General features: G+C 38.4%; 1 protein-coding gene across 4 annotated transcripts in view; it reads left to right on the top strand.

Annotated features, from left to right (window-relative positions):
* The window catches only part of PTPRZ1 (protein tyrosine phosphatase receptor type Z1), a 177055-nt gene that overhangs the window by 128426 nt on the left and 21756 nt on the right, over positions 1-26873 (top strand). Inside the window, exons 12-18 of one of the 4 annotated variants that reach the window (XM_044246457.1) lie at positions 1784-5363; positions 9330-9474; positions 16545-16636; positions 19268-19353; positions 22240-22260; positions 22437-22533; positions 26708-26790. In XM_044246457.1, the coding sequence (XP_044102392.1) occupies positions 1784-5363; positions 9330-9474; positions 16545-16636; positions 19268-19353; positions 22240-22260; positions 22437-22533; positions 26708-26790 (4104 nt within the window). The remainder of the gene's footprint in view (positions 1-1783; positions 5364-9329; positions 9475-16544; positions 16637-19267; positions 19354-22239; positions 22261-22436; positions 22534-26707; positions 26791-26873) is intronic. The other 3 variants (XM_044246459.1, XM_044246458.1, XM_044246460.1) reach the window with 3 other exon arrangements.

Below are 26873 nucleotides of genomic sequence, written 5' to 3' on the forward strand. Positions count from 1 at the left end.
CCATTACCCTGAGATTACAACCTGAGCCAAAACCAAGAGTTGAGCGCCTAACCGACTGTGCCACCCAGGCATCCCCATCTTCATCGGATTCTGAGAGTTATCTGAACATGGTTTAAGATTCAGATTCTTTCCGTGATACTGGTTTAGCTCTTACTAATTTGTACTCTGTCAGCTTTCTTCTTTTAAGGGACATGACTTTAAAAGATCTGATAAATGACAGTGCAAGCGAACTGGCAAAATCATATCCCACGTGGACTAAAAATGCCATGTCTTGGTATCTTTTGCAGTTTCGTTTTCTTTCTTTTTTTTTTTTAATATTTTATTTATTTATTTGACAGAGAGAGATCACAAGTAGGAGAGAGGCAGGCAGAGAGAGAGGGGAGGAAGCAGGCTCCCTGCTGTGCAGCGAGCCTGATGTGGGGCTCGATCCAAGGACCCTGGGATCATGCCCTGAGCCAAACGCAGAGGCTTTAACCCAGTGAGCCACCCGGGCACCCCTGCAGTTTAGTTTTCTAAGCATATGATTAGATGTATAATAAAATGCACAGTTAAAAAAAGAAAAAAAAAAAAGAGCAGAAAGCATGGGTCTTGACTGACCTTTAGCTGGAACGCTCCTGGGCCATTACAGGGAAAGGTTTTCCTAGAAGATCTGGGTCACCTGAATAGTGTTTCTAAGGAAAATGCAAAATTAAATAACTAGTGCTAGAAGCATACTTTGACAATTTGTCTTTAACAAAATGTCTGCCCATGGGGGCACCTGGGTGTCTCAGTCAGTTAAGTGTCTGACTCTTGGTTTTGGCCCAGGACATGATCTCAGGGTCCTTAGATCAAGCTCCCTGAGATCAGTATCCGCTTGTCTCCTCTCCCTCTGCTCCTCCCCTCCACCCTCTCTCTCAAATAAATAAATAAAATTTAAAAAATATATATATGTTAATTCATTGAATTTAAATAAAATAAAATTTAAAAATAACTATAATAAAATATCTGCCTATGTCTTGAGTGGAAACATTTATTTATTACTTTTTTAAAAGATTTTGTTTGTTTGTTTATTTATTTATTTGTCAGGGAGACACAGCAAGAGAGGGAAAGCGAGCAGGGAGAGTGGAGAGGGAGTAGCAGGCTTCCCACCAAGTAAGGAGCTCAATGCAGGGCTAGATCCCAGGACCCCAGTATCATGAGCCGAAGGCAGATATCCAAGGACTGAGCCACGCAGTAGCCCCAGAATGGAAAATATTTAAAACACAATGAAAAACCAAAACTTCTTTTCGTCTTAAGTCTTCCTTTTATGAGGGGTTAAAAATTACTATTTATTCTGAATGTATACAGTGAAATATTCTGAATATGCAGCTCGTTAGAGCTTTGAAATAAATTGTTTCATTTCATATTATAAGAAGCTAATTGCTATTCAATTTGTTTCTGGATGAGCTGAACAGAGAAACATAATACAAAATAAGTACCATGTTAAGTAACACTATCAATAAATAAATTATAATGCACCTTTCTTTCAAAGCTGTGGTACCTATTAATTTAATTACTTTCACAGCATTAAAATAAAGGCAGTCATAAGTAGGAAGTTTTCATTACATTTAATGAAAACTAGTGTCCGTAGAACGTGGATGATAAAGGTTATAGGATAGAGACATGGTTTCTGTGGGATGTGCTTTATGAGGAGAAGTTTCCACAAGTGAAGATGAACAGCATAATGCAGTATAAGCTATTATTAAGAAGTCTTTTTTTTTCTTATTTCCTTATGTTCCATTAAATCTTGTTTGCCTTTCAAAAGGAGGAAGAAGAGGGAAAAGACATTGGAGAAGACACTGTTGTGAATCCTGGTCGAGACAGTGCCTCAAACCAAATAAGGAGAAAGGAACCCCAGATTCCTACTACAACAAACTACAATCACGTAGGGACTAAATACAATGAGGCCAAGACTAACCGATCCCCAACAAGAGGAAGTGACTTCTCTGGGAAGGGTCATATTCCCAACATATCTTTAGATTCCACTTCCCAACCAGTCACTGGATTAGCCCCCCAGAAAGATGTTACTTTGACATCTCGGACTGTGACTAAAATGCCACCTCACCCTCTGGAAGGCAGTGCAGCCTCTTTAAATGACAGCTTGAAAACTCTTCTCAGAGTTCCACAAATGAACTTGACTGGGACCGTGGAATCTTTAAATACAGCTTCTATAACGGAATCTCAAGAAGTATCTACTGATATCAGTGAGGATGAGAGTTTATTGACGAGTTTCAAGCTCGATACAGGAGCTGATGATTCTTCGGGCTCCAGTCCGGCAACTTCTTCTATGCCGTTCCTCTCTGAGAATATATCCCAAGGGTATGTGTTTTCTTCCGAGAACCCAGAGGCGATCACATATGATGTCCTTCTACCAGAATCTACAAGAAATGCTTCCGAAGGGTCAGCCTCTTCGGGTTCGGAAGAATCTCTGAAGGATCCTTCCATTGACGGAAACGTGTGGTTTGTTAGCACCACAGATGTGGTAACACAAGCCGACACTGGATCGGGCAGAGAGAGTCTTCTCCAGACTAACTACACCGAGATACGTACCGACGAACCTGAGAAGACAGCTGAGTCTTCATCTCCGGGCCCGCTGGTGTCACAGGGTGCCCCGGTCACGGATCTGGAGATGCCACCTTATTCTACCTTTGCCTACTTCCCGACTGAGGTAACACCTCACGCGTTTACTCCATCCTCTGCGCAACAGGACTCGGTCCCCACTGTCAGCTTGGTACAGTCGCAGACGACTCAACCGGTGTACAATGGTGAGACACCTCTTCAACCTTTCTACAGTAGTGACGTCTTTCCTCTAGTCACCCCTTTGTTGCTTGACAATCAGAGCCTCAACACTACCCCCGCTGCTTCAAATAGTGATTCGACCTTGCATGCTACGCCTGTATTTCCCAGTGTCGATGTGTCATTTGACTCCATCCTGTCTTCCTATGATGGTGCGCCTTTGCTTCCATTTTCCTTTGCTTCCTTCAGTAGTGAATTGTTTCAGCACCTGTACACGGTTTCTCAGCTCCTCCCACGAGTTACTTCAGCTGTTGCGAGCGATAAGCTGTCCCTGCATGCTTCTCTGCCGGTGGCTGGGGGTGATTTGCTGTTAGAGGCCAGCCTTGCTCAATGTTCTGATGTGACGTCACATCAGCCCACTGCTCACGCTGCTTCGGAGACCTTGGAATTTGGCGGTAGTGAATCTGGTGTCCTTTACCAAACGCTTATGTTTTCTCACGCCGAACCACCCAGCAGTGATGTCGTGGTGCATGCACGTTCTTCGGGGCCTGAGCCTTCCCGTGCTTTATCTAGTCAGGAGGGCTCCCCACACTTCTTCACGGTGCCCCTCAGCTCGGCAGTCCCCGTGCATGGTTCTGTGGGTGTCTCTCTCCCGGCTCCCCCGTTTAGCAGCCTTAGCCACGCTCCGGCGCCTCCGTCTTCGTTCATAACCCCGACCGCGACCGTGTCCTTGCTGCCACCTCCTCCCGGCCCCTCCGGGGATGGGGAGTGGCCCGCAGCCTCCTCCGATAGTGAATTTCTTTTACCGGACACAGATGGCCTGACAGCCCTTAACGTGTCTTCACCTGTTTCTGTAGCTGAATTTACATACACAACATCTGTGTTTGGTGATGAGAATAAGCCGCTTTCGAAAAGTGACATAACGTATAGAAATGAGACTGAACTGCAGATTTCTTCTTTCAGTGAGCTGGCGTACCCTCCGGAAAGCACAGCCCTGCCCGACCTGTATGATACCCCAAATAAGTTGACCACGTCTTTACAAGAATCCCCCGTTTCCTTTTCTAGCACAAAGGGCTTGTTTCCAGGGTCTGTCGCTCCTCCCGCCACTAAGGTTTTTGAGCATGAAATTAGTCAAGCTCCGGAGAATACCTTTTCGGTTCCACCTGCCCATGCCTCCTCTCGAGCGTTTGGTGACACTTTGCTTAGACCTGCGCTCAGTGCGAGCTCAGAGCCAGGCTCCTCTGACCCCGCTTCTAGGGAAACGTTAGCTGCTTCAACTCAGCTCTTCCTTCATGAGCCCTCGGCTCCTTTCCATGCTGACGTGTTGCTGCAGCCCTCCTTTCAGGCTTCGGGTGTTGACTCGTTGCTTAAAACCGCTCTGCCCCCCTTGCCTAGCGAGCCGCAATCGATCGAGACCCCCAAGGTCGATCCCGTTAGTTCTACGGTGTTGCGTCTCCTGGCCTCCAACTCTGCTTGGAGGGAGAACACGCTGCTCGCTACGTCTGTACCTGTTGCCCATGTACCGCCTGCTTCTAGCGCACACCCTGCTTCACCTCAAGGTTTAACCATTTCTTACGCGAGTGAGAGATACTTTGAACCAGTTTTGCTTGAAAGCCAAAGTTCCCAGCAAATGGTACCTGAGTTGTTCCCAACTGCCGATCTGGAGATGAACCAGGCCTTTCCCCCGAAAGGAAGGCATGCGTTTGCGACTCCTGTTTTATCGATTGATGTGCCACCAGATACGCTTATAAATAAGCTCACGTATCCCGATGATGTTTTCACCTCCACCAAGGGGTCTGTCACGGACGAGGTGTCATCTGGTAGCCCAACCGTTGTCTCTGATACACCCGTAACTGCCGCTCGTCCTGTCCCTTTAGGAAGTGTGTATGTTTCCGTTCCAGCGGTTCCTCCCGTCGAAGATGCCTCTGTCCCCACAACCAAGTCGCTGTTCCCTTCTCAGACAACTTCTGAGCTGATTCAGAGCGCCAGATCTGACGCCGATTCGGTGGGTGGTGGTGACAATGGTGATGTTGATGATTATGATGATGATTATGATGACAGAGATAGAGACGGCTTATCCCTAAATAAGTGTATGTCGTGCTCCTCCTATAGAGAATCGCAGGAAAAGGTCATGAATGATTCAGACACCCAAGAGAGCAATCTTGTGGATCAGAATAACCCAAGCTCATATTCACTATCTGAAAAATCTGAAGAAGAAAATAAAGTCACAGGTGTCCTCTCAGCCAGTCAGACCGAGATGGACAGGAGTCCCGATAACTCACCACCAGCAAAGGTGCTGCCCCAAAAGCCCAGTGATGGAAAACAGCACAGTGACCTTCAGACGGGTAATGCCCTGCTTCCTTTCACTCCAGAATCTGAAGCGTGGGCCGTTGTTGCAAGTGATGAAGAGAGTGGATCAGGGCAAGCTCTCTCAGATAACCTGAATGATAATGAGACCTCCACAGATTTCAGTTTTCCAGACATTAATGAAAGAGATGTTGATGGGGTCCTGGAAGCAGTTGACTCAGAAATCACTCCCGGATCCCCACAGTCCTCGACACCGACTGTGACTAGCAGGCACTCAGACGTATTCAACATTTCAGAGGCAGGTTAGTTATGGATCCCAGAGATAGACCACGGTGCGGTGGTTCTCTTCCCCCAAAATAGAAAAATCACGGAAGGCGAAATTTGGTAAAGTGGCACATCACTTTGTTTTTTTCATCAAGACACTCAACAAGGCCATTTACAGTTTTTTAAAGTGTGATTTTACTCATTGTGAATATTCAACACGTTTTGGTTAGTGGCTAGTTAAACATTTTTTATTTATTGTCAATTTTTCATATTCTGCAAGATGCTAGTTACACGCGGGAACAATTATGTGTGCATAACGCATTTTTAGTATACTGCTTTTTAAATGATAGATTGGAGTGTGCTGTTCTGAGACAGTTTTAATTTTTATAGTCACTTATGTTCTAAAATAAGTTGTAACCTAATTTCATTGAATTATAAAATGGATTATTAAACTCTGATAAGTAATATGTCATAAACACCTCTCTGACCCACCCCACAGTAAAGGTATGATAATTTGCATATTCACTTCAGCCTGAGGACCTTTAAAAAAGCTCTGTTGCTGAGTTTTGAGACTTAGTAGTAAGATTTTTATTTTTTTTTTAAGAACGTTTTAATTTTTGTAGGTTGTCTTTGTTGGATTATCTTAATGTTGCCTAAAGAGGGCAGTGTGAACTAACAAGATACTTTCTACTTCGTACTTGTGTTTATACACCTTTCTAAGAAGTTAGATAATGGTCATTAATATGCAGAGTCTGTATAGGTATTGTATGACAAGATGTAAAACACTAGAACATTTTCTGTAGACATGCATTTCATTTGTTAATGTATCTTATGCAAATTAGTTTATTGGCCAGATGTTTCTTCGAGTAGATTCCTTGCAACCTATATATTACAGATGTTTGCTTTAAATACCAATGGGGAGGAAAGGGAATTCAGTGCCATTAGGCATAGGAAATACTAGATAATTTCATTGACTTGATCATAAGAATTTTATAATATGCTTTTATTAAATTTTAAGGAATTCTTTAGCAATGAAAATATTTCATTCTTAACATAGTAAGTCAAAAGATAGTTTCAGGTAACATCGTGCAATCTTATTGCATAAAAGCAGATATGTGCAAGCCAGATCAGAGAGATCAGTCTCATTAGGATATATTTTTCTCTTTGTTATTTCCATCCTTTCTGTTAGTCGTGTATTTTTTCCTTCAGTCAGTGCAGCAGCAATTAAAAGTTTGTACCTTTTGATAGAGAAGTTTTTCTACAATCTGACTTGATCCTATTTAACATTGCATTTCAGTTTAAACACACTCTGATATGTGAGAACGAGTAATGATTCTACAGGTCACTATATTCATTAGTGTTGCCATATACATAAATTATTATCTGGCTTCAATTATAGTACTGTTTTTTTTTATTCTTATTAGATTTATTTTAAAGACATATTGGGAATTCATCCTTTTTTTTTTACTGTCTTTCTAGGTAGTGACATCATCATTGCATCCTTGCTTTATGCTCTTATGGAGAAACTTTATTGCAAAATGCCAACCCTAGAATTCTGAATTCAAACTTTGCGATCTCTTATCATTGCACTAATTTGATTAATTATTAAGAGTATGTTCTCCCACTGATGAGGAGAAAAACAGTAGGAATATAATTTCCAGTATCATCAGGTAACATAATTAATAGCATAACTAAGATCAGACAAGATTAGGGAAGAATTCTTGCCTGCTTTTAAAACTGTATCTACAAAAAATCATCTGTACTCTCTCTTACAAAGTAATGGAATATGGCTCTTTATCAAATGCGTACAGACTAATTCTGAAACTTATTATTTTATTATGTACTTCTAGAATGTAGGATAATTTACAATACATGTTCCCTAAAACAAAATAGGTAAGGCAAATACTAGTATCTGCAATTTATGAATGCATAAACTGAGACCCGAGATACTAAGTTACTTGACTTAGGTCCTGTAGGCAGTTAACACAAAACTGAGACTGGAATCATGTGTTATTGGTGTCTGTCTCTTGGAGACTTTGCTTTCATTATCGAGGACAATAAAATATACATAATGCTTAATTTGTCATACCAAAATTATACTGTTTTATTCTAAAAATGTATTTTAAAGAATTAATCTTAACTTTGTTTACTGATCATCTATCACTAGATTCTTGTCTTATCCACTTAGCTACTGGACCATATTGAAATAGGTCTTTTAGTCTCAGCTAATGACTCTAAAGATCAGTACAACTAGTTGTTCCTCATTACAGTATGTAAAGCAACCAGTTGATGGTACTTCCTTTTTTATGAATATATTTTTTTGAATTGGGGGGGGTATATTTTATTTTTTATTTATTTATTTTTTTAAGGTAGTCTCTGCACCCAACCTGGGGCTGGAACTCATGACCCCGACATCAAGAGTTGCATACTCGACCGACTGAGCCAGCCAGGGGCCCCTGATTATCTATACTTTCATGTGATATCTCATCTTGAATAAAAAACCTAAGTTTCCTAATAGTAATTACCATGGGTTTATCATTCTAACTCCTCAGTGAAAAGGTTTATTTTAAAATCAGATGTCCCAGAGAATTTACGATTAAAGTCTGTTGCACGTTTATGTATGTGTGCATGTGTGTATATAGTGCATGTGTATTGTGTGTGTGATATATATGGGAATTTGTTACATATGTTACATGTTATATATCTTACATATATGTCACATATATGATCAGACCTATCTCATATATATGTATGTGCATACATATACACAAATGGTATATGTGTCTCCATGCATGCATGCATATATATACACATATATACCTATATACATATTTCTATAAATATCTGTGGTCACTGAAGACCACTGTATATAAGCTCACTTTGTATGTAAATTAATGTACATTATTGGTTCTCAAACATGAATGTGGATCAAAATCACCTGGAAGACTTGTTAAAACACAGATTTCTGGGTCTGACCCACAGAGTTTCTGTTCAGCAGCTTTGTGATGGTTGGCATGGGGCTCCAAATTGGCCTTTCTAACAAGTCCCTGACGATGCTTATGGCAATATTCTGGGAACCACATTTCAAGAATGACTAATGATATTAACCACCATTTCTAATTTCTAGGTACCCGGGACTTTACTAAGTGGATTAGTTCATTGTTTAGCCACAAAATTTCCATTGAGGTAACAATCATTTTAATGGAAAAAATGTGAAGACAGTTATGTATTGAAACAAGATGCTTTCCTAAATTTTATAAAGAAACTTTCAGTGCTTTCCCCATCAGAGTTTTTAGGCATCTAGATGAGCCTCATCGCAGTGCGTAATGACCAGAGCATCTGACTGGCAGAGTAGAAGCTCAAGTCTGGTCTTCTCCATCTATGTATTCCTTCAGTTCGCATGCAATAGTATTATTTCTGATAGAGAAAAATAGTTGATAAGAAGGGCATTCACAGTAACTCTGCAAAAGCAACCCATGTTGAAGTTTTTAATAGTGTTCTGGGTTGAATAGTTATCCTGATGTAAGAAGGGTTATCCTAAGATTCCCTCTTTATGAAATTATTCATTAATTATTAACAAATATTAATTGCTCCGAGCTACTTATTTAATTGGAGTAGAAGCATTAAAATTAAGTTTGAAAAACCAAGATTATATATGGTGCAGTAAGTAGCATTGTTTTTCCTGATCATTTTATTTAAAAACTGGACAGTCTTCTTATTTTAGTAGTTCTGTTTTCCTTTGAGCAAGCTTTTCAAGGCAGTTTTATGCTCATTTCTTGCCAGAGCACCGATACCTTAGGTGCCAATCTCTGCTCTGTTAACCTGCCTTCCTTTTATACTTTGTTTCACTTAAACTGGCTTGTAATTGTAGACATGCTTTGTGTCATAGATTTGAAATTGTCAAGGTAAGCAACAGCAATGAAGGTTGCAATTGCTCAGTTGAAAAATGTTGTGACTTTTTCTTAAGCTTAAATATCAACTCTCTCAATTTTCTCCGACTACAGAGGCCAGTAATAGTAGCCATGAGTCTCGTATTGGTCTAGCTGAGGGGCTGGAATCCGAGAAGAAGGCAGTTATACCCCTTGTGATCGTGTCAGCCCTGACTTTTATCTGTCTAGTGGTTCTTGTGGGTATTCTCATCTACTGGAGGTAAGTTGAGTGCTTGTTCTAGACATGTGTTTCGTAAAGCTTAGATTTTGCCTGTTTTTTACCTGAAAGTTCTTCAAAGCGTATTCAGAATTCGTTTTACTTGAGAGCGCTGTTAATTTAACTATGAATAAGATGATTTTGTAAATCCAGAGACATAAAAGATTTGGCTGTTCTTCATACTTCCGTGAAACAAAATGGAGGAACTCTGGCTTCAGTTATTATATGATCCAATATTTTGACAGCATACTTTCATATTAATCTCATTAACATTCAGACATTATCATGACGTTTAATGTAAATCTAAGCTTCTCAGCCTAAATGCTCCAGCTGTTAATAATTTCAAAAGTTACTGTTTCAGAAAACATAATTTTTGATATAGTAAAAACATCGTTTATTTATAATAGGATTTTATCACATCAAACCTCATACTGATAACCAAAAACATTTTATGATTACATAAAAGTGAAAATCAAGTAATTAAAATATGAATATAATGAGAAAATAAAGTTGATGGCTCTATTAAGATGCATGGAATTTAAAAATTAATTATAATTTGCCTTGGGGATGAAATACAGCTTTCCTATCATTGATATCCTATTAAGACATTTAAAGGACAAAGAAAATTGCACCCATCAGAAGTTTCCCTTCCCATAGCAAGCAGAACACACTGCAAATTAGGGAGTTTACTGGGGAAACAATGAAAGTCAGTAGAACTATTATAACTGTCTCTAAGAAAACAAAAACTATAGACAATATAAGGAATCATAGCTTAGTAATTTCTTCCTTTGTTTTAAAAGAGAATTTTGTTCAGAAGTTTTATAATTAATTCCTTTCTTTAGCAACATCTTTCTATGAGTTCATAAGACACTCTTTATGTGTTATTCTAAAATTGATTCCCTCAGTTTATTCAAAAATATTTACTGTGTTTACTGTTTCCCATATGTACAATACGATGTTGACTACTATGGTAAATATAAAAAAATGAATGAATGAGTGAATGAGAGTCACTATGGCTGAGAAATTTATGCTATTGAAAATTTTCCATGAAAAATTTATAACCTACTATATAAATGAAATTGCCAATGGGAACAGTAGTCAGAGAACAAGGGATCTTGATAGTCCCAGAAGACAGCCACAGCTGGGTAGGACTCAGAAAGTGGAGACAAAGGAGACCAGCCTTCCGGGCAGAAACACCGCAGGCGGGAAGGATGGGAAGCAGGGGGCAGCGGGGTGTGTCTGAGACAGTGAGATCTGGAGCATGTCGTTGCGTGTGGTTGGACATTGGTTGGCTAAGGTAGAATGTTTCCATGACCAGCTGTATTTCATCTCTGACTACCTTGACAGAAAAGAGTAAACTGCAGAGTACAGAGAACAGATCATACTTTTGTTATCATATATGAGTTGGGAGTCCGTTTTGTGGATAACGTGATGCAAACAAAGCTGGTTTCTTCACTGATTCCTGTAATTGCCAGTGACTCTTTTTATGGAAGATTCCGTACTCAGCAGAGTAGCGTGAACCCAGTACACAATCCATAAATGCTTGCTCAACAAGAATTCATATTGCTTTTCTCCCTACTCCCCACTAAGTTTGTTGGCCAAACTTTTTACCAACACTGATTTTGTGTTTGTTCAGATTTCTGGTTTCTATCTCCTCTGATTTTCCCTGCCAAACCAATTTTTGAAGTTAATTGGAATTAGAGTTAATTTTTAAAAATAAGTTGGAAAAAAACCCCAAATTATGCTTCATTAAAAATGGTATTCTAATAAATTTCTAATAACAATTTCAGATGGTTTGCTGTTATAATGTTGCAATAATTAGAATGAAAACTTTTTAATCTTTTTTACTTAATATTTCAAGTTTATTTTTTGCAAGTTTGAAAGTGTCTTATTTAATATGATTTGGTATTTCATGGAAAATTAAAATCTGTAATGGTTTTTATATTTTATTCATAATGGGTCACCTCATCTGTGTTATGTGCAAAAAAAGGATAGAAATTACCAGCTGAAAATACTAAGTTGACTTTCGCCAATAAGATATTTCTCTTTTCCTTGCAAATAACACTTTCTGTACCTTGAATTCAGTGCATTAGCTTAAAATATGAGCGCTCTGATTTCATGTGTATATTTTATATCTCTCTATCAAACAGTTTGATAAAACCTGTAACTTGTTTACTTATCTATTTAAAATTTAACATAACTGCCCCTGGCACATCCATTTGAAATTAATTCACTTCAAAATGTAACTTTTTAGATCAGTAATACACCAGGGATATTACTTGGTGACACAAAATGACAATGTTAGTGCATTCTTCAAGGTTTTTATGAGATATTAAAATTCTGGAGTAGACCCATATGCTTTCACTAGCCAGTAAGAAAATGCTTTAGACCTTTGTGGAAAGAACAGCCTGTGGAAAAGTTACAAAACAGAATGGCATACCAACAGAAGTCCTAGTAGTAAATAGTCCTTATGAGTTTTTCCTGAGCTGATATATTTAAATGTTTTCCTAACCTAATTTCTTAGAAAAGGTAATTGTAAGGTGATATAATGAGTCTTTTGTCTCTTTACCTAACTCGAGCTGGTCCCCTAGGTTTTGAGAACGACCAAGAGGTGATAAAGTCTGAGTCCCTTTCCCAGTTCTGCCGGCATTAGTTCTATGATCGTGGGCACGTCACTTAGCCACCTAGGAACTGGTTTTCCTCTCTCTATCATTTCACAGGAGGGTTCATTAGATCGTGTCTAAGATTGCAGTCAGAACTTCTTTAGGATTTCTGTGATGAACGCAGCATAAAGAATAAATATGGTTATAATTGTATAAGGATACAAAAAAATGGAATTATAATTACCCATTTCTAGCTTTTAATTTTAAGTACTTACTGTGATGAAAAGGTGTAAATCAAATAATCAGATTAACATTGATTGATAGGACCTATGTCTACAAGTTTAAAACAGTCATCACTTTTTTCATCATGGCTGAGTGATAATTAGCAAGAGACATAGTTATCAACACTTAGCACATAGACGTGAAGACATTCACTGCTTATACAGAACAGATGGACTATAGATATTGAATCTTGTCATACATTAAATAATACGCCTTGAAATTATTTTCCAGATGTTTTAAGGTAGAATTTACATTTACCGCCAAATCGTTAAGTTTCTAAGTTGCAAAATGACTTCGATATGGAATATTGTCAAAAAAGTTCTTTTTAAAGAACACAAAGGACAAACTTTTGAGAGCTTTTTAAATAGTTGGAACCTAAAAAATACCAAAGGTATAATCAACAAAATAGCACTCTATCAAAAGCAGTATTGAAAAAAACTTTATGTGGACAGTTGTTTTGGCTTTGGGGAGTGGGAAGACAAGCAATATGAGTTCTCTCTTGATCTTAAATTTGAATTTCTGAGTCTCTAAGGAGAGCTACCAACCCAGAATGGAGGCCTACCAGTACCATGCTGTCTCTATTAGAAAGTCATTTCCTAGGTGAAACTGCACAATATAATACACTGAAGCAATATATTTTTACCTTCATCAAGAATTTATGCTACATGTTTTAACTTTTCCCACTTACAGATTTTTTGGTATGATTTTATAACATTCTTTTGTGGCTTGTTAGTACAAGTAACACCAACGGACCACTTAGTTGCTGGACCAACAAATACTTGCTTATATAACTAAAAAAGAATAGAGTTGCTATTTACCCAGGTCCCACAATGAGTATTAAATATATTAAACCGTAATGCCTGTAAGTTTTAGTTTACCTTTTTCTGTTCTGTGAGGTGCTGCCTTCTTTCCATTTTCTCAGACCCATCCTCTCTCTATGCATCCATCCGTCCACCCATCTGCCCATCCATTCGTCCATCCATCTTTCTCTGGATACATATATCTCACCTCTCCCTCCCAAATGTTTTGAGATTTTAAGTTATCCCATTTGAGGCCCAAGTAGGCAAGAAGTCTAGGATGCAGCTGAATAGCCTATGGCTAATGGGGTCTAGTTACTCCTGGAAATCCATCTAATCATTCAACATTTAACACCTCCTGTACTCTTGGTACTGTATACGGAGCATACACTATTTGATTTACATAAATCAAAAGACATGGCCCCATCTTTTAAAATCCGTAATGAGGATACAAGCACAAAACAAGTATATTGCAAAATAATAACCCTAACTAAAAATTAATTAAAAAAATTTTTTTTAATTATGTAGAATAGAATTCAGAAAGCAAAGGTCAACCTTGGATTAATTAACCATATTTTTCAAAACAGTCTTTGTAAAGCAGTGGAGGTTTGTGTTGGGTGAAGTGAAAAGAGAGAAACCAGAGTACTGGAGGCTACTTAGAAATGAAAAGCTTATTCACAGAGAAGATACCGCCAAGCTGGTATCTCAGGGGGATGGTGTTTGCCTGGCATATTCACGAGTGAAGCGTCTTGGTCAGGAGAACCATGTTTAAAGCAGGGTATAACATACTGAGTGAGGACAGGACAAGGCATGTTCAGTGATCTGCAATTTGTTTGTATTATTGGAGTGTAAACTTCAAGAAGAAAGTCAAAACAGGTAAGGGCCATAGCTAGGTAGCATCGAAGTACTGAAAGATCTTGGGTGCCAGTATCTAAAAATCTGTCAAGTACAGAACTTGAGCCAATATATCAACGTAATAAGGAGATAGATTTTTGGCTTGATACCAAAAAAAAATATCAACAAGTAAGAGGCGTAACAGTGGAACAAAAAAGGCCTTCTCTCTGGGTACCACTTAGAGGTACTTAGAACGAGTTTTCAGTTAGTCTGAAAAAGAAATATCTAGCAGCTAAAGATGACTCGTACAGGAGCGAGGTCCTTGTCACCGGCGATAATCTTTCTATGTCAGAGAGATTCTTATATCTGTGATAGTGCACTCGGCCTCTTAAGACATTTTACCACTTTAAGATTCATTGAAAAATAAACAGAAACCCGTTTACCAGCTTGTGTGACCCCATTGTAAAGGAATCAAAGAGATTTAACTGGGATCTTAAGAGAAGTATCAAACCCAGTGTTTTCCTATCGGTGTGGCAGGACCTGCTACTTTGGAGGTTGCGCAGATGAACCAACCCCCCCGCCCCCCGCCCCGCAGACTGTAGTTTCTGCTCCGGTCTGTCTCAGTTATGCTCAATCGCGGACTTCCAGCTGGGTAGTTCCTTTATCATGAGACCTGTGGCCCTCAGCCCTCCCGTTCTTCATGGTCTGCTGTACTCTTTCCACTTTCCAGGATGACCTAGCTCAGGTCCCTCTGGCACTTGATGCCACATCCATTCATCTTCCCCTACACCACTTGTTCTCTCTTGAAGACGTTTCTATGTTCTCTTGATTATCTGTATCCTCTTTCAGAGGCATATATGATCACAGCAGAGGGCTGGTTTTTACAACACACATCATTGCTTTTGGTTGTTCTTTGTTTTGTTTTTTTTTTTTTTGTTTTTTTAGCTTGTGATATTAAGGTTACAAATAAACTACATAATTTTTTACTACTCATACTTACAGCAGTGAACTCCTTGAGCAAAAATTTGGGGGCACCTACCACTGCTCTTTGCACTGAAGACTAACACTGCGTTTAGACAAAGCCCCTTGCCTTCGTGTGGCTTACATTCTGATGAGGGCAACTAAAACCATGTCAGACAAATACATAAGTAGGGAATTTTGGAATGTGATAAGTGACACAAAGCCGACGAAAGGGAAGACAATAGTGACTTGGAGGCATGAGCTGGTACTTTTAGCAGCATGGTCAGGGAAGGACTGTCACAGGAAGTGGCATTTGAACTAGTGCAAAAATGATGTGAAGGAGGCAGGTGACCAGAAGGAATGTCAAGAGCCAAGGCCTTAACGTGAACTGATGGGTCCTCTTAGACGGAGAAACAGAGGACCAGTGTGGGCCTGGGCCTAGTGGTAGGGGGGTGTTAGGAGAGGACACCCCGATGTAGGTGGGGGACCAAGTCATGGAGGGTTTTATAACCCTCGCTGAAGTAATCAAATATCATTCTAATCCCATGGTGAGGCCACTGAAGAATTTTATGCCGGGGACTGATTACTGAAAGAATTTTACAATTGAGGTGTGTCCTGTAAGAACATGTGTTATGTTAAAGCTCATTAGAATAAATATCTTGTAGCTTGAATCTTAAATGGAAAAGGAGATTGGCATTTTTACCCAAATAGATATTTCTATTTAAGCCTAACCACTCATGAATAATATTTCAAATAAATTAAATGACCCACATCAAAGAGTGTCATTAGCAGTTCTAATTATCTAAATTTTTTTAATTAAGTATGGTTTGCATTAGTTTAAAGCAGCAGTTGGTTCTTTGCTCTTCTCAATAGTGTGTGGTGTGCTCTTACCAGATGTTACTCTTATTATCTGAATGAAAATAGATTCAGGTGACATTGCAGGTCATAGTTGTCGTTGATTCCCAGTATATTCATTCTCAAAACCCTCGTCAACAAGGCTAGCATCTGTTGGAAAGAAAATCACGCCTCTTTTTGGTTATAGGCTCATTATTTCCTCACTTTGTTCTGTCGTTACTGCATTACCATACTCACAGTGCAAAGCTGTCTTCCTTTTCCATCAAAAGATTACCACTGTGGAATTACATCTCTGCATAGTCACAGCTACCTTTTGCTAGCAGCTGAATATGCTCAAAAAGGTAGGGTCACTTAAATAGCGGATGAAAAAAGCTTTAGGCTTTTTTCCACTCCAGTCCAGTCCAAGGTGGCGGGACACACTGGTAGGTCACAACGGTGGGAGAGTAACCGAGGCGTTGAAGTGTCCTTAGCCCGGCAAAATCTCATTGGGTGCCAACCAACTACAACTTCAATTGCCATCTCTGCTTTCAGCGTGTCTGATAGTTCCTCACTCAGTGGCATCGGACACATGTAGAATTGAGATCCATTTGGAGGTCATAAAAGTCTTTAATACTTCGTGTTTTGTAAAATAGAGATAGCTTTCCATTTATGTTTTAATTCTGGCAATTTCTGCCATAATTTTCAAGCAGCTCAGAAGGCGTCTTATGGCAGCTAGTAAATAAATTGCTTTATTTCTTTCCAGGAAATGCTTCCAGACTGCACACTTTTATTTAGAGGACAGCACATCTCCTCGAGTAATAGCCACACCTCCAACACCCGTCTTTCCAATTTCAGGTAATAGCTTCAGGTGTGACCACGAGTAGCGGCTAGATGTTGAGTGAAAAGGATAATGCGGGAAGGTTTGTCCTGACTGAAATACTTTGCAAATGGCTCTGAAGGAGATGCGTAAATACTTCAGGTGCCCAAAGCATTTATTACTGCCATGTACCAGGCATTAAGGTTTCTATCTTATTCTCATGAATTTTGAACATTCTTAACCATATAGAGGATATGGCAAAATCACTCAATATTCAGGTATAGTCTGTTACCATAAACATAGCAATAAAATATTATTTAGGAATAAGGCTGACCTTCAGTCATTTCTAGTATTTTAGTGGAAACCGGAGCCATGGCAGTCAGACTAAACCAATGCAGTAAGGCTGCATAGGACAAAAAAAATAACAAAGATAAGAAAGCTCAGTTTCTTTCCTATCATCTGAATTTATGTGAGAAGAGTTTCCTTAACTACCGTAGGGGGGGAAAAATTATAAAATAGTGAGAGTAGAAGAAAAACACGAGCGCACAAAGAATGTGTAATTGCCTGAAATTCTTAAAGTCACAATGTCAAACAGTTTGACGACTGTCTATTTTTAGCAGAACTTACCTGGTTAACAATATTGAGGAATTAGCCAGGGTCGTTTTGACTGAGACATCCGTTGACCCTCGAGTTCACCCCGCTAAGATCACAGACACTTATTTGATTAACATTTTATAACATTTCAGAATGAAAAGTGGTAACAAAAAAGGAACTGCCTAGAAATAGGAGGGTAGAGGATAAAACAAAGACACAGAAAACCACCGAACCAGGGAAAACAGAAGGAAGTCTTTTTAAATTGACTGAGACTCTATATGTTATTGGTAGAGGCCCAAGTTCCACAGGATGTTATCTTCTGAAATCTTATGACTTAAAAAACATTTAAAAAAAAAGAGAGAGAGAAGCACTTTCTGTGTAATTTTCAGGGGGGCATAGGAATTAGAAGTATTTGGCTTCTTTCTTTGATGCACTCTGAGCCTAGCCACCACTTATTTCTGTTTTTCTAGACTATTTTAAAACTCTGTACCGTTATTCTAGTACAGCACACTTTCTCATTAACACCTTCAGAATTCTGAGGTGGGCAGCTCTCAGGGGTGTGTTGCATTTTGGTTCCCTTCCCCTTCATACCTCCTCTACAGACGCCGTCAGCATGGGTAAGCCAATTAACATGCTATCCCCCCAAGTCCCATATCTGTAATTATTATCAATAAATAATACCAAATCAGGACCTTGGCCAGGTCCTGTCTTGCTTCTCATAAGAGTTGGGATCAAGGGCATTTCCTCATGTCACCTGGACTGCAGGTCACCCAGAGACCTGCCTTTTCATGTAGAATCAGAAACTAAAAGCTACGTTAGTCTCACTTGCAGACCAGTTCGTGAAAGAAATGACCAAACCACGTGACGGTAACTAAAAAGTAGTCTGTTTGGTTGTGAAAAGAGGTTAATGGTGCAGGATAACATCTATGGGATTGAAGGACCCTTTTGAGAAGAGCTAATGATTTAGATGTGACAAGTTATTTCTGTTTTCTTGTCTAATTATAAAAGCTACTTCCAGGCAAGATCCTTCGGCAGATGTGAAAGCAGAATTCCACCTTTGTCTTGTGTTTCTCAAGCTTAACTGGCTAATTCAATTTTAGTATTCAGGTACGCTTATCTAAGAGAGAGAACAGATGGAGTCTACTTTTTTAAAAAATCAACAAATTCTTGGTAACTGAAGCTTAAAAATATTAAATGGCCTAGATGCTGAACATCTGTTGATGTAAATAAGTGTTTCTAGTGAAATGTGTTTGATATTTCCTTGTCAGAGAAATCACTTGTGAAATTGCATACTGTGAACCAGTAATATGTTTAATCTAAGAAAGTCTTTCCAGAGGGGGGAAGAAAAAAACAGAGCCAGTAAAATAATTTGGCCCCTTCACAATTAATTAACAGATCCAATGACTTTGTTTACATAGCATATTTTCAAGTTAGAGTTCTTGAAATCTTACATATTAAAAGTCCCAAAGGTTTTTGGCATAATCCTTAATGAATAGTCTGCATATCAATGTTTTATTTATAGAGAGAAGGAAGAAATGTTTTCACATGTAAACATCTTACTAACTGTAAAACATTAAATTATGTAATTTTATAAAACTGAAATTACACTATATATTAGGTCTAGTTCATGGTAAAATTGAAAATATTTCTGCATTTTTTTTACCCAGAAATCATATTCATGTTAAATGTGTTAACAAAAATGCAACTCCTACTCATGTTAAAGAAAGTTACCAAAAAAAAAGATGCACTCCCTTGATAAGATGTGACACTTTGGTGGTATTCATTATTTAACATTAAAAATTAATTCTTGTTTCTTCAGAGTGTGAATGGAAAAGAGATTCAAGATCAAATCAGAATTATAAAATGCAAGTTATGATGGATAATAAATTTGGAGGAAAATTGATCATTGTTGCTTAATGTTTCATTGAAAGCTGTAATTACCTTGGGATTGTAGGAATAATTGAACTTTGAAGCTGTTTGAGAAGAAGGCACTTTATAAATCTGTATAAATGAGGGGCATATTCCTTTCTGTTGAATTATCCTTTCCAAACTAATTTTTTTTTTAATTTACTTAGATGATGTTGGAGCAATTCCAATAAAGCACTTTCCAAAGCATGTTGCAGACTTACATGCAAGTAGTGGGTTTACTGAAGAATTTGAGGTATGATTTTAATATGCCTATTTTAAATAATATGGAAAATAGCAAATTTAAAAGATTAAACAGTAGGCTATTTCTTGACTTAAAGACTATTTTCACTTCTAGGAAGAATATTAGTTCTGTAATCACTTATGTGTTTAGATGTGTTATGGTTACCGTATAATTTAGAAAACTGGTTTTCCATTTTAAAAGCCAAGTTACTGTTGTAGAAAAAAAAGTGCTAATTTCCTCCCATAAAGTACAGAATTCCACTATTCCTCTTTTAAGCTGAATTAGTAACACTGACTCCTTTTAATTTTTAAACTATATAAATTATACTAAACTACTAAATATCGTGATTTTCAACCAAAATTTTCAACATTTAAATGTTTTCAACATTTAAACTCTTAGTTGTAAATATTACATCACTATAAATGCAGAAGCATTTATTATGCAAGGTCTAATAAATATTATTCAAGGTAAAGTCCCATCTTATCCTCAAGAAAATATGCATTTCTAAAAAACATTTGAACTGCACAATCAGTAAAAATTTTTCTAGTAATATTCCATAAAATGCTTTTCATTAGAAGAGGCAGAGAAATTTGCTGCAAATTTATCATGGCCCTCTAAACTATCAGTTAATTTCAAAATGAGGAACCATAAACCCAGAGTTAACAATGACAACCGCACAAACATAAAAAGTTACCATTATTGAGCACTCCCTAATATGCCGGTCACCACACTAAATGCTTCTACATTCAATCTTCACCCAGCTCTGGAAGTTGATTTTTATTTCTGTTCATATTAATGATAAAAATCCGCTTCCATAGAAGTCAGTTAACAACTCCAAAATGGCAGAGCTGGGACCCTTATCATGATGAGCCTTGAGCGATGTATAGAATCAATGAATCAATATACTGTACACCTGAAACTAATATAACCCTGCATGTTAACTCTACTTCAATTTAAATGAAAAACTAATTAATTTTAAAAAATAGCAGGGCTGGGATTCAAACCTGGGTCTGTGATTTTCAAACATAATACTTTACATTCCAAAGAACAAGGGATCCTGAGCCTCCCCTCCAGCCCCTCCCCTCTAGGAAACATCACATTGCTTTTCTTCTGTCTGCACCACCCCCACAACCCAGACTTCCCTCTCTGAAGCCCTTTGAGCTCTGATCCTGATCAGAGGGTGTCCCACTCTCCCCTTGCACCCTCCCAGGAGTCACAACAGCCAAGATATGTTTAGGGAAGGAAAATGCCATAAATTAGAAAACTTTAAGAAATCAAAAGAAATAGAAGTGAAATGTGATACATTTTCACTAAATTAAAAATCATAGAAGCCAATTCATAATTTTTTTTAGAGATTTTATTTATTTATGTGTCAGAGAGAGAGACTGAGAATGTGAGCACAAGCAGGAAGAGCAGCAGGCTCTGCTGAGCAGGGAGCAGGACTCGATCCCAGGACCACGGGATCATGACCTAAGCTGAAGGCGGACGCTTAAACAACTGAGCCACCCAGGCGTCCCAAGCCAATTCATTTAATCTTAAAAGAAATCTCAGTCATTGAAATAGAAAGCAGTATGAGGTAATGACTAAGTAAAGTGGAATAATGTAAAGAATTACATATTTAAAACATCAAATTATTTTTTCTTACCATAATAGAGATCAGAGGGTAGGTGATGCCCTGTTAACTTACAAAAACTATTAGACTCGCATCAAACAAATCGTAATTGAAAGAGGGAGAATGTGTCAAGGAGGGGTTTCATTTTCCAGATGTTAAAAACCACAAGGAGAAATAGTTTATAATAAAAGTTGCTGATAGCACATGCACAAAGGCAAATTCAGAGTTTTAATGACTATATAAAATCGCTTTCAATATTATTTATCAGTTCACAATAATTAAATTAATAAAATAACCACATTTTTACTCAAAAGTTATTCTTAATTCCATTGCTTTTAACTCACAGTCTAATTCAAGAAAACATTTCATTAACTTAATAATTAGCTTAATAACTAATAAAGCTATGCCTTTTAAGTGGCTCATAATATTAAGTTGTATTTAAATCTAGAGTCAGAATGGCTAACTGCAAAAAAGGCCCGAAAAGCTTATCTATAGGAGGTCTGGGCCATTTGTTGATGTCAGATTCACGTTTGGGTTATATGCTTTCTCAAAAATTATAAAGTTTTCATGTTATTATCTTAATACTAAATAATTATAAGCTCCTATGTAATGTATTTAGATAGAAAACATCTCTGAAAAGGATTTTAATTCATTTAAAAAAGATAATTGGGAGAAATAATTTCTCTGAACCCCTCAAAGTTTAAATTAAAAAGAGGTCTACTAATTAAATATGTTGAAAGTAATGCTATCTAAATTTTGTTTCAAAATGATATAGTATATGCGATTTAAAAAAATTTATAAGAATTTTTAATGTTCTGACAGCTCTAAATCTGTTACAAACCACCTAATAGGAAGCTGTTTACTCTTTAAAATTGCTCAAAATAAATTAAAAAATGTGTCACTAATTCAGAGTTTCAAATAGTGCTATAGTGGCCAAATAATACGGTATTTGGATATCAGCAAATCCGATTAATGCAACAAAATGTGTCATCAAATATATGGTTTTTCCCATCTGCATTTTTTATATTCATATTATTATACCACTGTCCCCTTTTAAAAGTGTTATTGTTTTTCCTTTTTACATAATTTTAAGGTTCCCAATTGTTAGAAGTTTTGATTTGCATGCAACTGTTTGAAACATTCCGTTTTGTTACAATTTGACAAATGTATATATTGCATGATCATAGTTTTCCATTGTAAACCTAATATGAACGCTTTTTTTTCTCATTTGTCGTGTGCTGTGGAATTTGATTTCTTTACTTTTTTGGCATTCATTCCCTCATTAGACACTGAAAGAGTTTTACCAGGTAAGGCATTATTTCACTGCATTTTATTTTAGCCAAGAAATAGTTATAACATGTAAAAAAAAAAAAGTGTTTTGGGGGATAGCCTGATTTGTTTGTGTTGTCTTCTATGTTATATTTTTAAGGCACTTTGTCTGCAAGGGCAGGTATTCAAAGGTCCTACGTACCTTTCTTTACAGGAAGTGCAGAGCTGTACTGTGGACTTAGGTATCACAGCAGACAGCTCCAATCACCCTGACAACAAGCACAAGAACCGGTACATCAATATCGTTGCCTGTGAGTATTTTCTCAGCTCTGCCCGGGCTCTGTTAGCATTGCCGGTCTTGGGGTCTTCCGCACCGTCCTCACCTCTGACAGAAGACCTCGGTAGCGCTGTTCGCGGACCTGGGGATCAGGGAATCAGGCTTGTGTGAGCGAGCACGTGGCATTAGAGTCCTCTCACTGAATTACAGGCTGCAATTAACGACAGGTCTCCTTTTTTTTTTTTTTTTTTTTAAAGATTTTATTTATTTGTTAGAGAGAGAGAGAGTAAGCACAGGCAGACAGAGTGGCAGGCTAGAGGCAGAGGGAGAAGCAGGCTCTCTGCTGAGCAAGGAGCCCGATGTGGGACTCGATCCCAGGATGCTGGGATCATGACCTGAGCCGAAGGCAGCTGCTTAACCAACTGAGCCACCCAGGCGTCCCAACGACAGATCTCCTTTAAACGAAACAAACTCCAACTGTAGTCAAGGCACTTCTTTAAGCCCCTTTAAGGCTCTAAATCTGTTCTTAGGGCCTCCCTCGTTCTTTCTATTCCCTAGTCCTGTTTTCACTTGAGATCTATTTACTTCTAGGTGAGTTTACTAACCAAATAGATTTTCTTTAGAATTTATTTTCCCTTCTAGCCTTTTCTTACCTTTCTTGCCATTCTTCCTAGGGTCTTATAAAAGGTGAGTTCTTTTTTATTCCTGCTTTCCCTTTATTTTCTTGGCTGTTCTCTCTCTCTCTCTTTTTTCCCTATGAGCAGCTGTCTCTTTCGCTTAATACAAATTACCTGTTTTTTTCCCTATGAAATTTACCATATTCTTCCATCTTCTTACAGCATCTCCTATTTACTTATGTTGCTCTTATTTTCCTTTAGAGTTCCCTCCATCTCTAGAAATCCAGCTACAGCCCCTCCCCCAAAACTCATACTCCTCTCCTTCCTTACGGTGGGCCTCCCTGAATCCTATGAACACAGTGTTACCAGCTTGTTTATTTAAGTTCTGTTTCCATCCTGGAAGCCAGTGAAAGTGAAATTGCACTCCTTTTTTTTTTAGTTTTTATTTAAATTCCAGTTAGTTAACACACAGTGTGATATTGGTTTCAGGTGTATAATACAGTGATTCAGCACTTCCACACAACACCCAGTGCTCATCACAAGTGCCCTCCTTAATCCCCACCACCCATTTAAGCTATCTCCTCTCCACCTTCCCTCCGGTACCATCAGTGTGATTCCTATAGTTAAGAGTCTATTTCTTAGTTTGCCTCTCTCTCTCTCTCTTTTCTTCCCTTTCCCCATTTGTTTCCTTCCTCATATTCCATATATGAGTGAAATCATATGTATTTGTCTTTCTCTGACTTATTTTACTTAGCATAATAATTTAGTTTCATCCATGTTGTTGCAAACAGCAAGATTTCATTCTTTTTCTTGGCTAAGTAATATTCCTCTGCGCGCGCGCGCGTGTGTGTGTGTGTGTGTGTGTGTGTGTGTATACCATTTTTTTCTTTATCCATTCATCAGTCCATGGGCACTTGGGCTATTTCCATAATTTGGCTATTGTAGATAATGCTACTGTAAACCATTGGGGTGCATATATCCCTTTGAATCAGTATTTTTGTATTCTTTGGGTAAATACCTAGTATTGCAATTGCTAGATCATAGGGTAGTTCTATTTTTAACTTTCTGAGGAACCTCCATACTGTTTTCCAGAGTGGCTGCACCAACTTGCATTCTTACCAACAGTGCAAGAGGGTTCCCCTTTCTCCACATCCTCTCCAACACCTGTTGTTTCTTGTGTTATTGATTTTAGCCATTCTTTTTTTTTCCAATTTATTTATTTTCAGAAAAACAGTATTCATTATTTTTTCACCACACCCAGTGCTCCATGCAAGCTGTGCCCTTTATAATACCCACCACCTGGTACCCCAACCTCCCATCCCCCCGCCACTTCAAACCCCTCAGATTGTTTTTCAGAGTCCATAGTCTCTCATGGTTCATCTCCCCTTCCAATTTACCCAAAAGCACATACCCTCCCCAATGTCCATAACCCTACCCCCCTTCTCCCAACCCCCCTCCCGCCAGCAACCCACAGTTTGTTTCGTGAGATTAAGAGTCACTTATGGTTTGTCTCCCTCCCTATCCCATCTTGTTTCATGGATTCTTCTCCTACCCACTTAAGCCCCCATGTTGCATCACCACTTCCTCATATCAGGGAGATCATATGATATTTGTCTTTCTCCACTTGACTTATTTCGCTAAGCATGATACGCTCTAGTTCCATCCATGTTGTCGCAAATGGCAAGATTTTGTTTCTTTTGATGGCTGCATAGTATTCCATTGTGTATATATACCACATCTTCTTGATCCATTCATCTGTTGATGGACATCTAGGTTCTTTCCATAGTTTGGCTATTGTGGACATTGCTGCTATAAACATTCGGGTGCACGTGCCCCTTTGGATCACTACGTTTGTATCTTTAGGGTAAATTCCCAGTAGTGCAATTGCTGGGTCATAGGGCAGTTCTATTTTCAACATTCTGAGGAACCTCCATGCTGTTTTCCAGAGTGGTTGCACCAGCTTGCATTCCCACCCTGAACGCGCCCGATCTCGTCTGATTTTAGCCATTCTTACATGAGGCAAAATCTCACTGTAGTTTTGATTTGCATTTCTCTGATGATCAGTGACAATGAGCATCTTTTCATGTGTCTGTTGGCCATCTGTATGTCTTCTTTGGATAAGTGTCTGTTCATGTCTTCTGCCCATTTTTTAATTGGATTCTTTGTGTTTTTTGGTGTTGGTTGTTGTTCTTTATATTTTTTGGATACTTACCATTTTATTATCACATTTTCTTAAGTAGTTTGGATAGTTGCTGCTTCCTTTCCACAGGGATGACACAAATTTTTATTAGAAGAGTTTGGTAGGACATTCTGCTTCATGTTTGTCTTCCTCAACGGAAGCAGCTTTCCTGGCTGCACATAAAAATTCACCGGCTGCTCGGACAGGGTGAGGTTGTTCAACTCTTCCCTCTCTCTGCAAGCTAAGTAGAAAAACACCTACCAAGGAATTCAGAAGGGGTTGGAGACTAACATTTGTTGCACACCTTCTATGGACCTGACTCTGTAAATACATGATTTCATTTAATCCTTGAAATGACCTGGCACATAGATAATCACAGTCCTATTGTAGAAATGAAGAAAATGTATCCAGTAATACCCCTCTAAAAATTCTAGAACCAAAATACACCAAAAAATAGGTCAGCCTGACATCAAACCTATCTTTCCATTGCCATATCTCTGTTGCCGCAGCCGTACCCTGCTCTCCGAGCTGCTCTTGTCCTAGAAGCAGTAATAACCCAGGATGTCTCTCTGCTGTCCCAGTTTGGACTGTAGTCACTTTTTTTTTTTAAATTCATGTCTTCATTCTTGAAAAGAATAAATAAATTCTGCCCCATGAAACTACCAATTTTCCTTCCAGAAGCACTTCCCTTTCTTATCATGTCATTCCTCCAAATGCATATAATTTCTCTGTAGAACTGAAGTTAATCTCAAAGTCCCCATTTCAGCTCATTTTCATTTCCACAGTTTGCCTGAGTTACTGTTCTTTCGCTGGACAGCCATTCTCCTGCCTCACTATGCGCAGCAGCTCTTTGAGGTTGTCCTCTTGAACAAGCTGTTGGCTAGAACCCTTTACAGAAACTTACCAAGTCCCTTCTACTTCCCTCTCGACTCTCTCTTCCTCCACCAGCCTCCTGTTCGGGAGTGTATAGGCTGCCATCCTTCCTTAGCTTTCTGAGACACCCCTTCGACACCCTTCTCTCCCTCTCAATGGCTCTCCGCTGTTCACAGCCCCAAGATCCATCCTTAGAAACGCATCTAAGACACCAATGTCACCTTCCAACCTTTATGAATATGTTTATTATCATCCCAAAGCCACACAATCTCTGTCTTCAAGTCCCCCCTCATGCTTTGCCCCTCCCTTGATGCCCAAGCGTTTTTTTCTGGACAGAAATCCATGCTCATGATCTGCATTAGACAACTTGCTGAAGGATTGGTCTTTGTCATCTCCGTATCACCATAAAGTCTACGAAAAGTAAATTATATTTGCACTTATTTTAATTGTATTTGATGTATCGTTATGTAAACATATATGACCTTCATGCCGAAAAGTAGTATATGGTATAGTGAAATATTTTCTTTTTCTTATTACAGATGATCATAGTAGGGTTAAGCTTGCACAACTTGCTGAGAAAGATGGCAAACTGACTGATTACATCAATGCCAATTATGTTGACGTAAGCATGCTTAAATTGAAATATTTATGAAATTGTGTTGAACTATGAGTTTACTATACCACTGAACTCTACTTACATGGTGC

Source organism: Neovison vison, chromosome 4 (genome assembly GCF_020171115.1).
Source record: "Neovison vison isolate M4711 chromosome 4, ASM_NN_V1, whole genome shotgun sequence".
NCBI lineage: Eukaryota > Metazoa > Chordata > Mammalia > Carnivora > Mustelidae > Neogale > Neogale vison.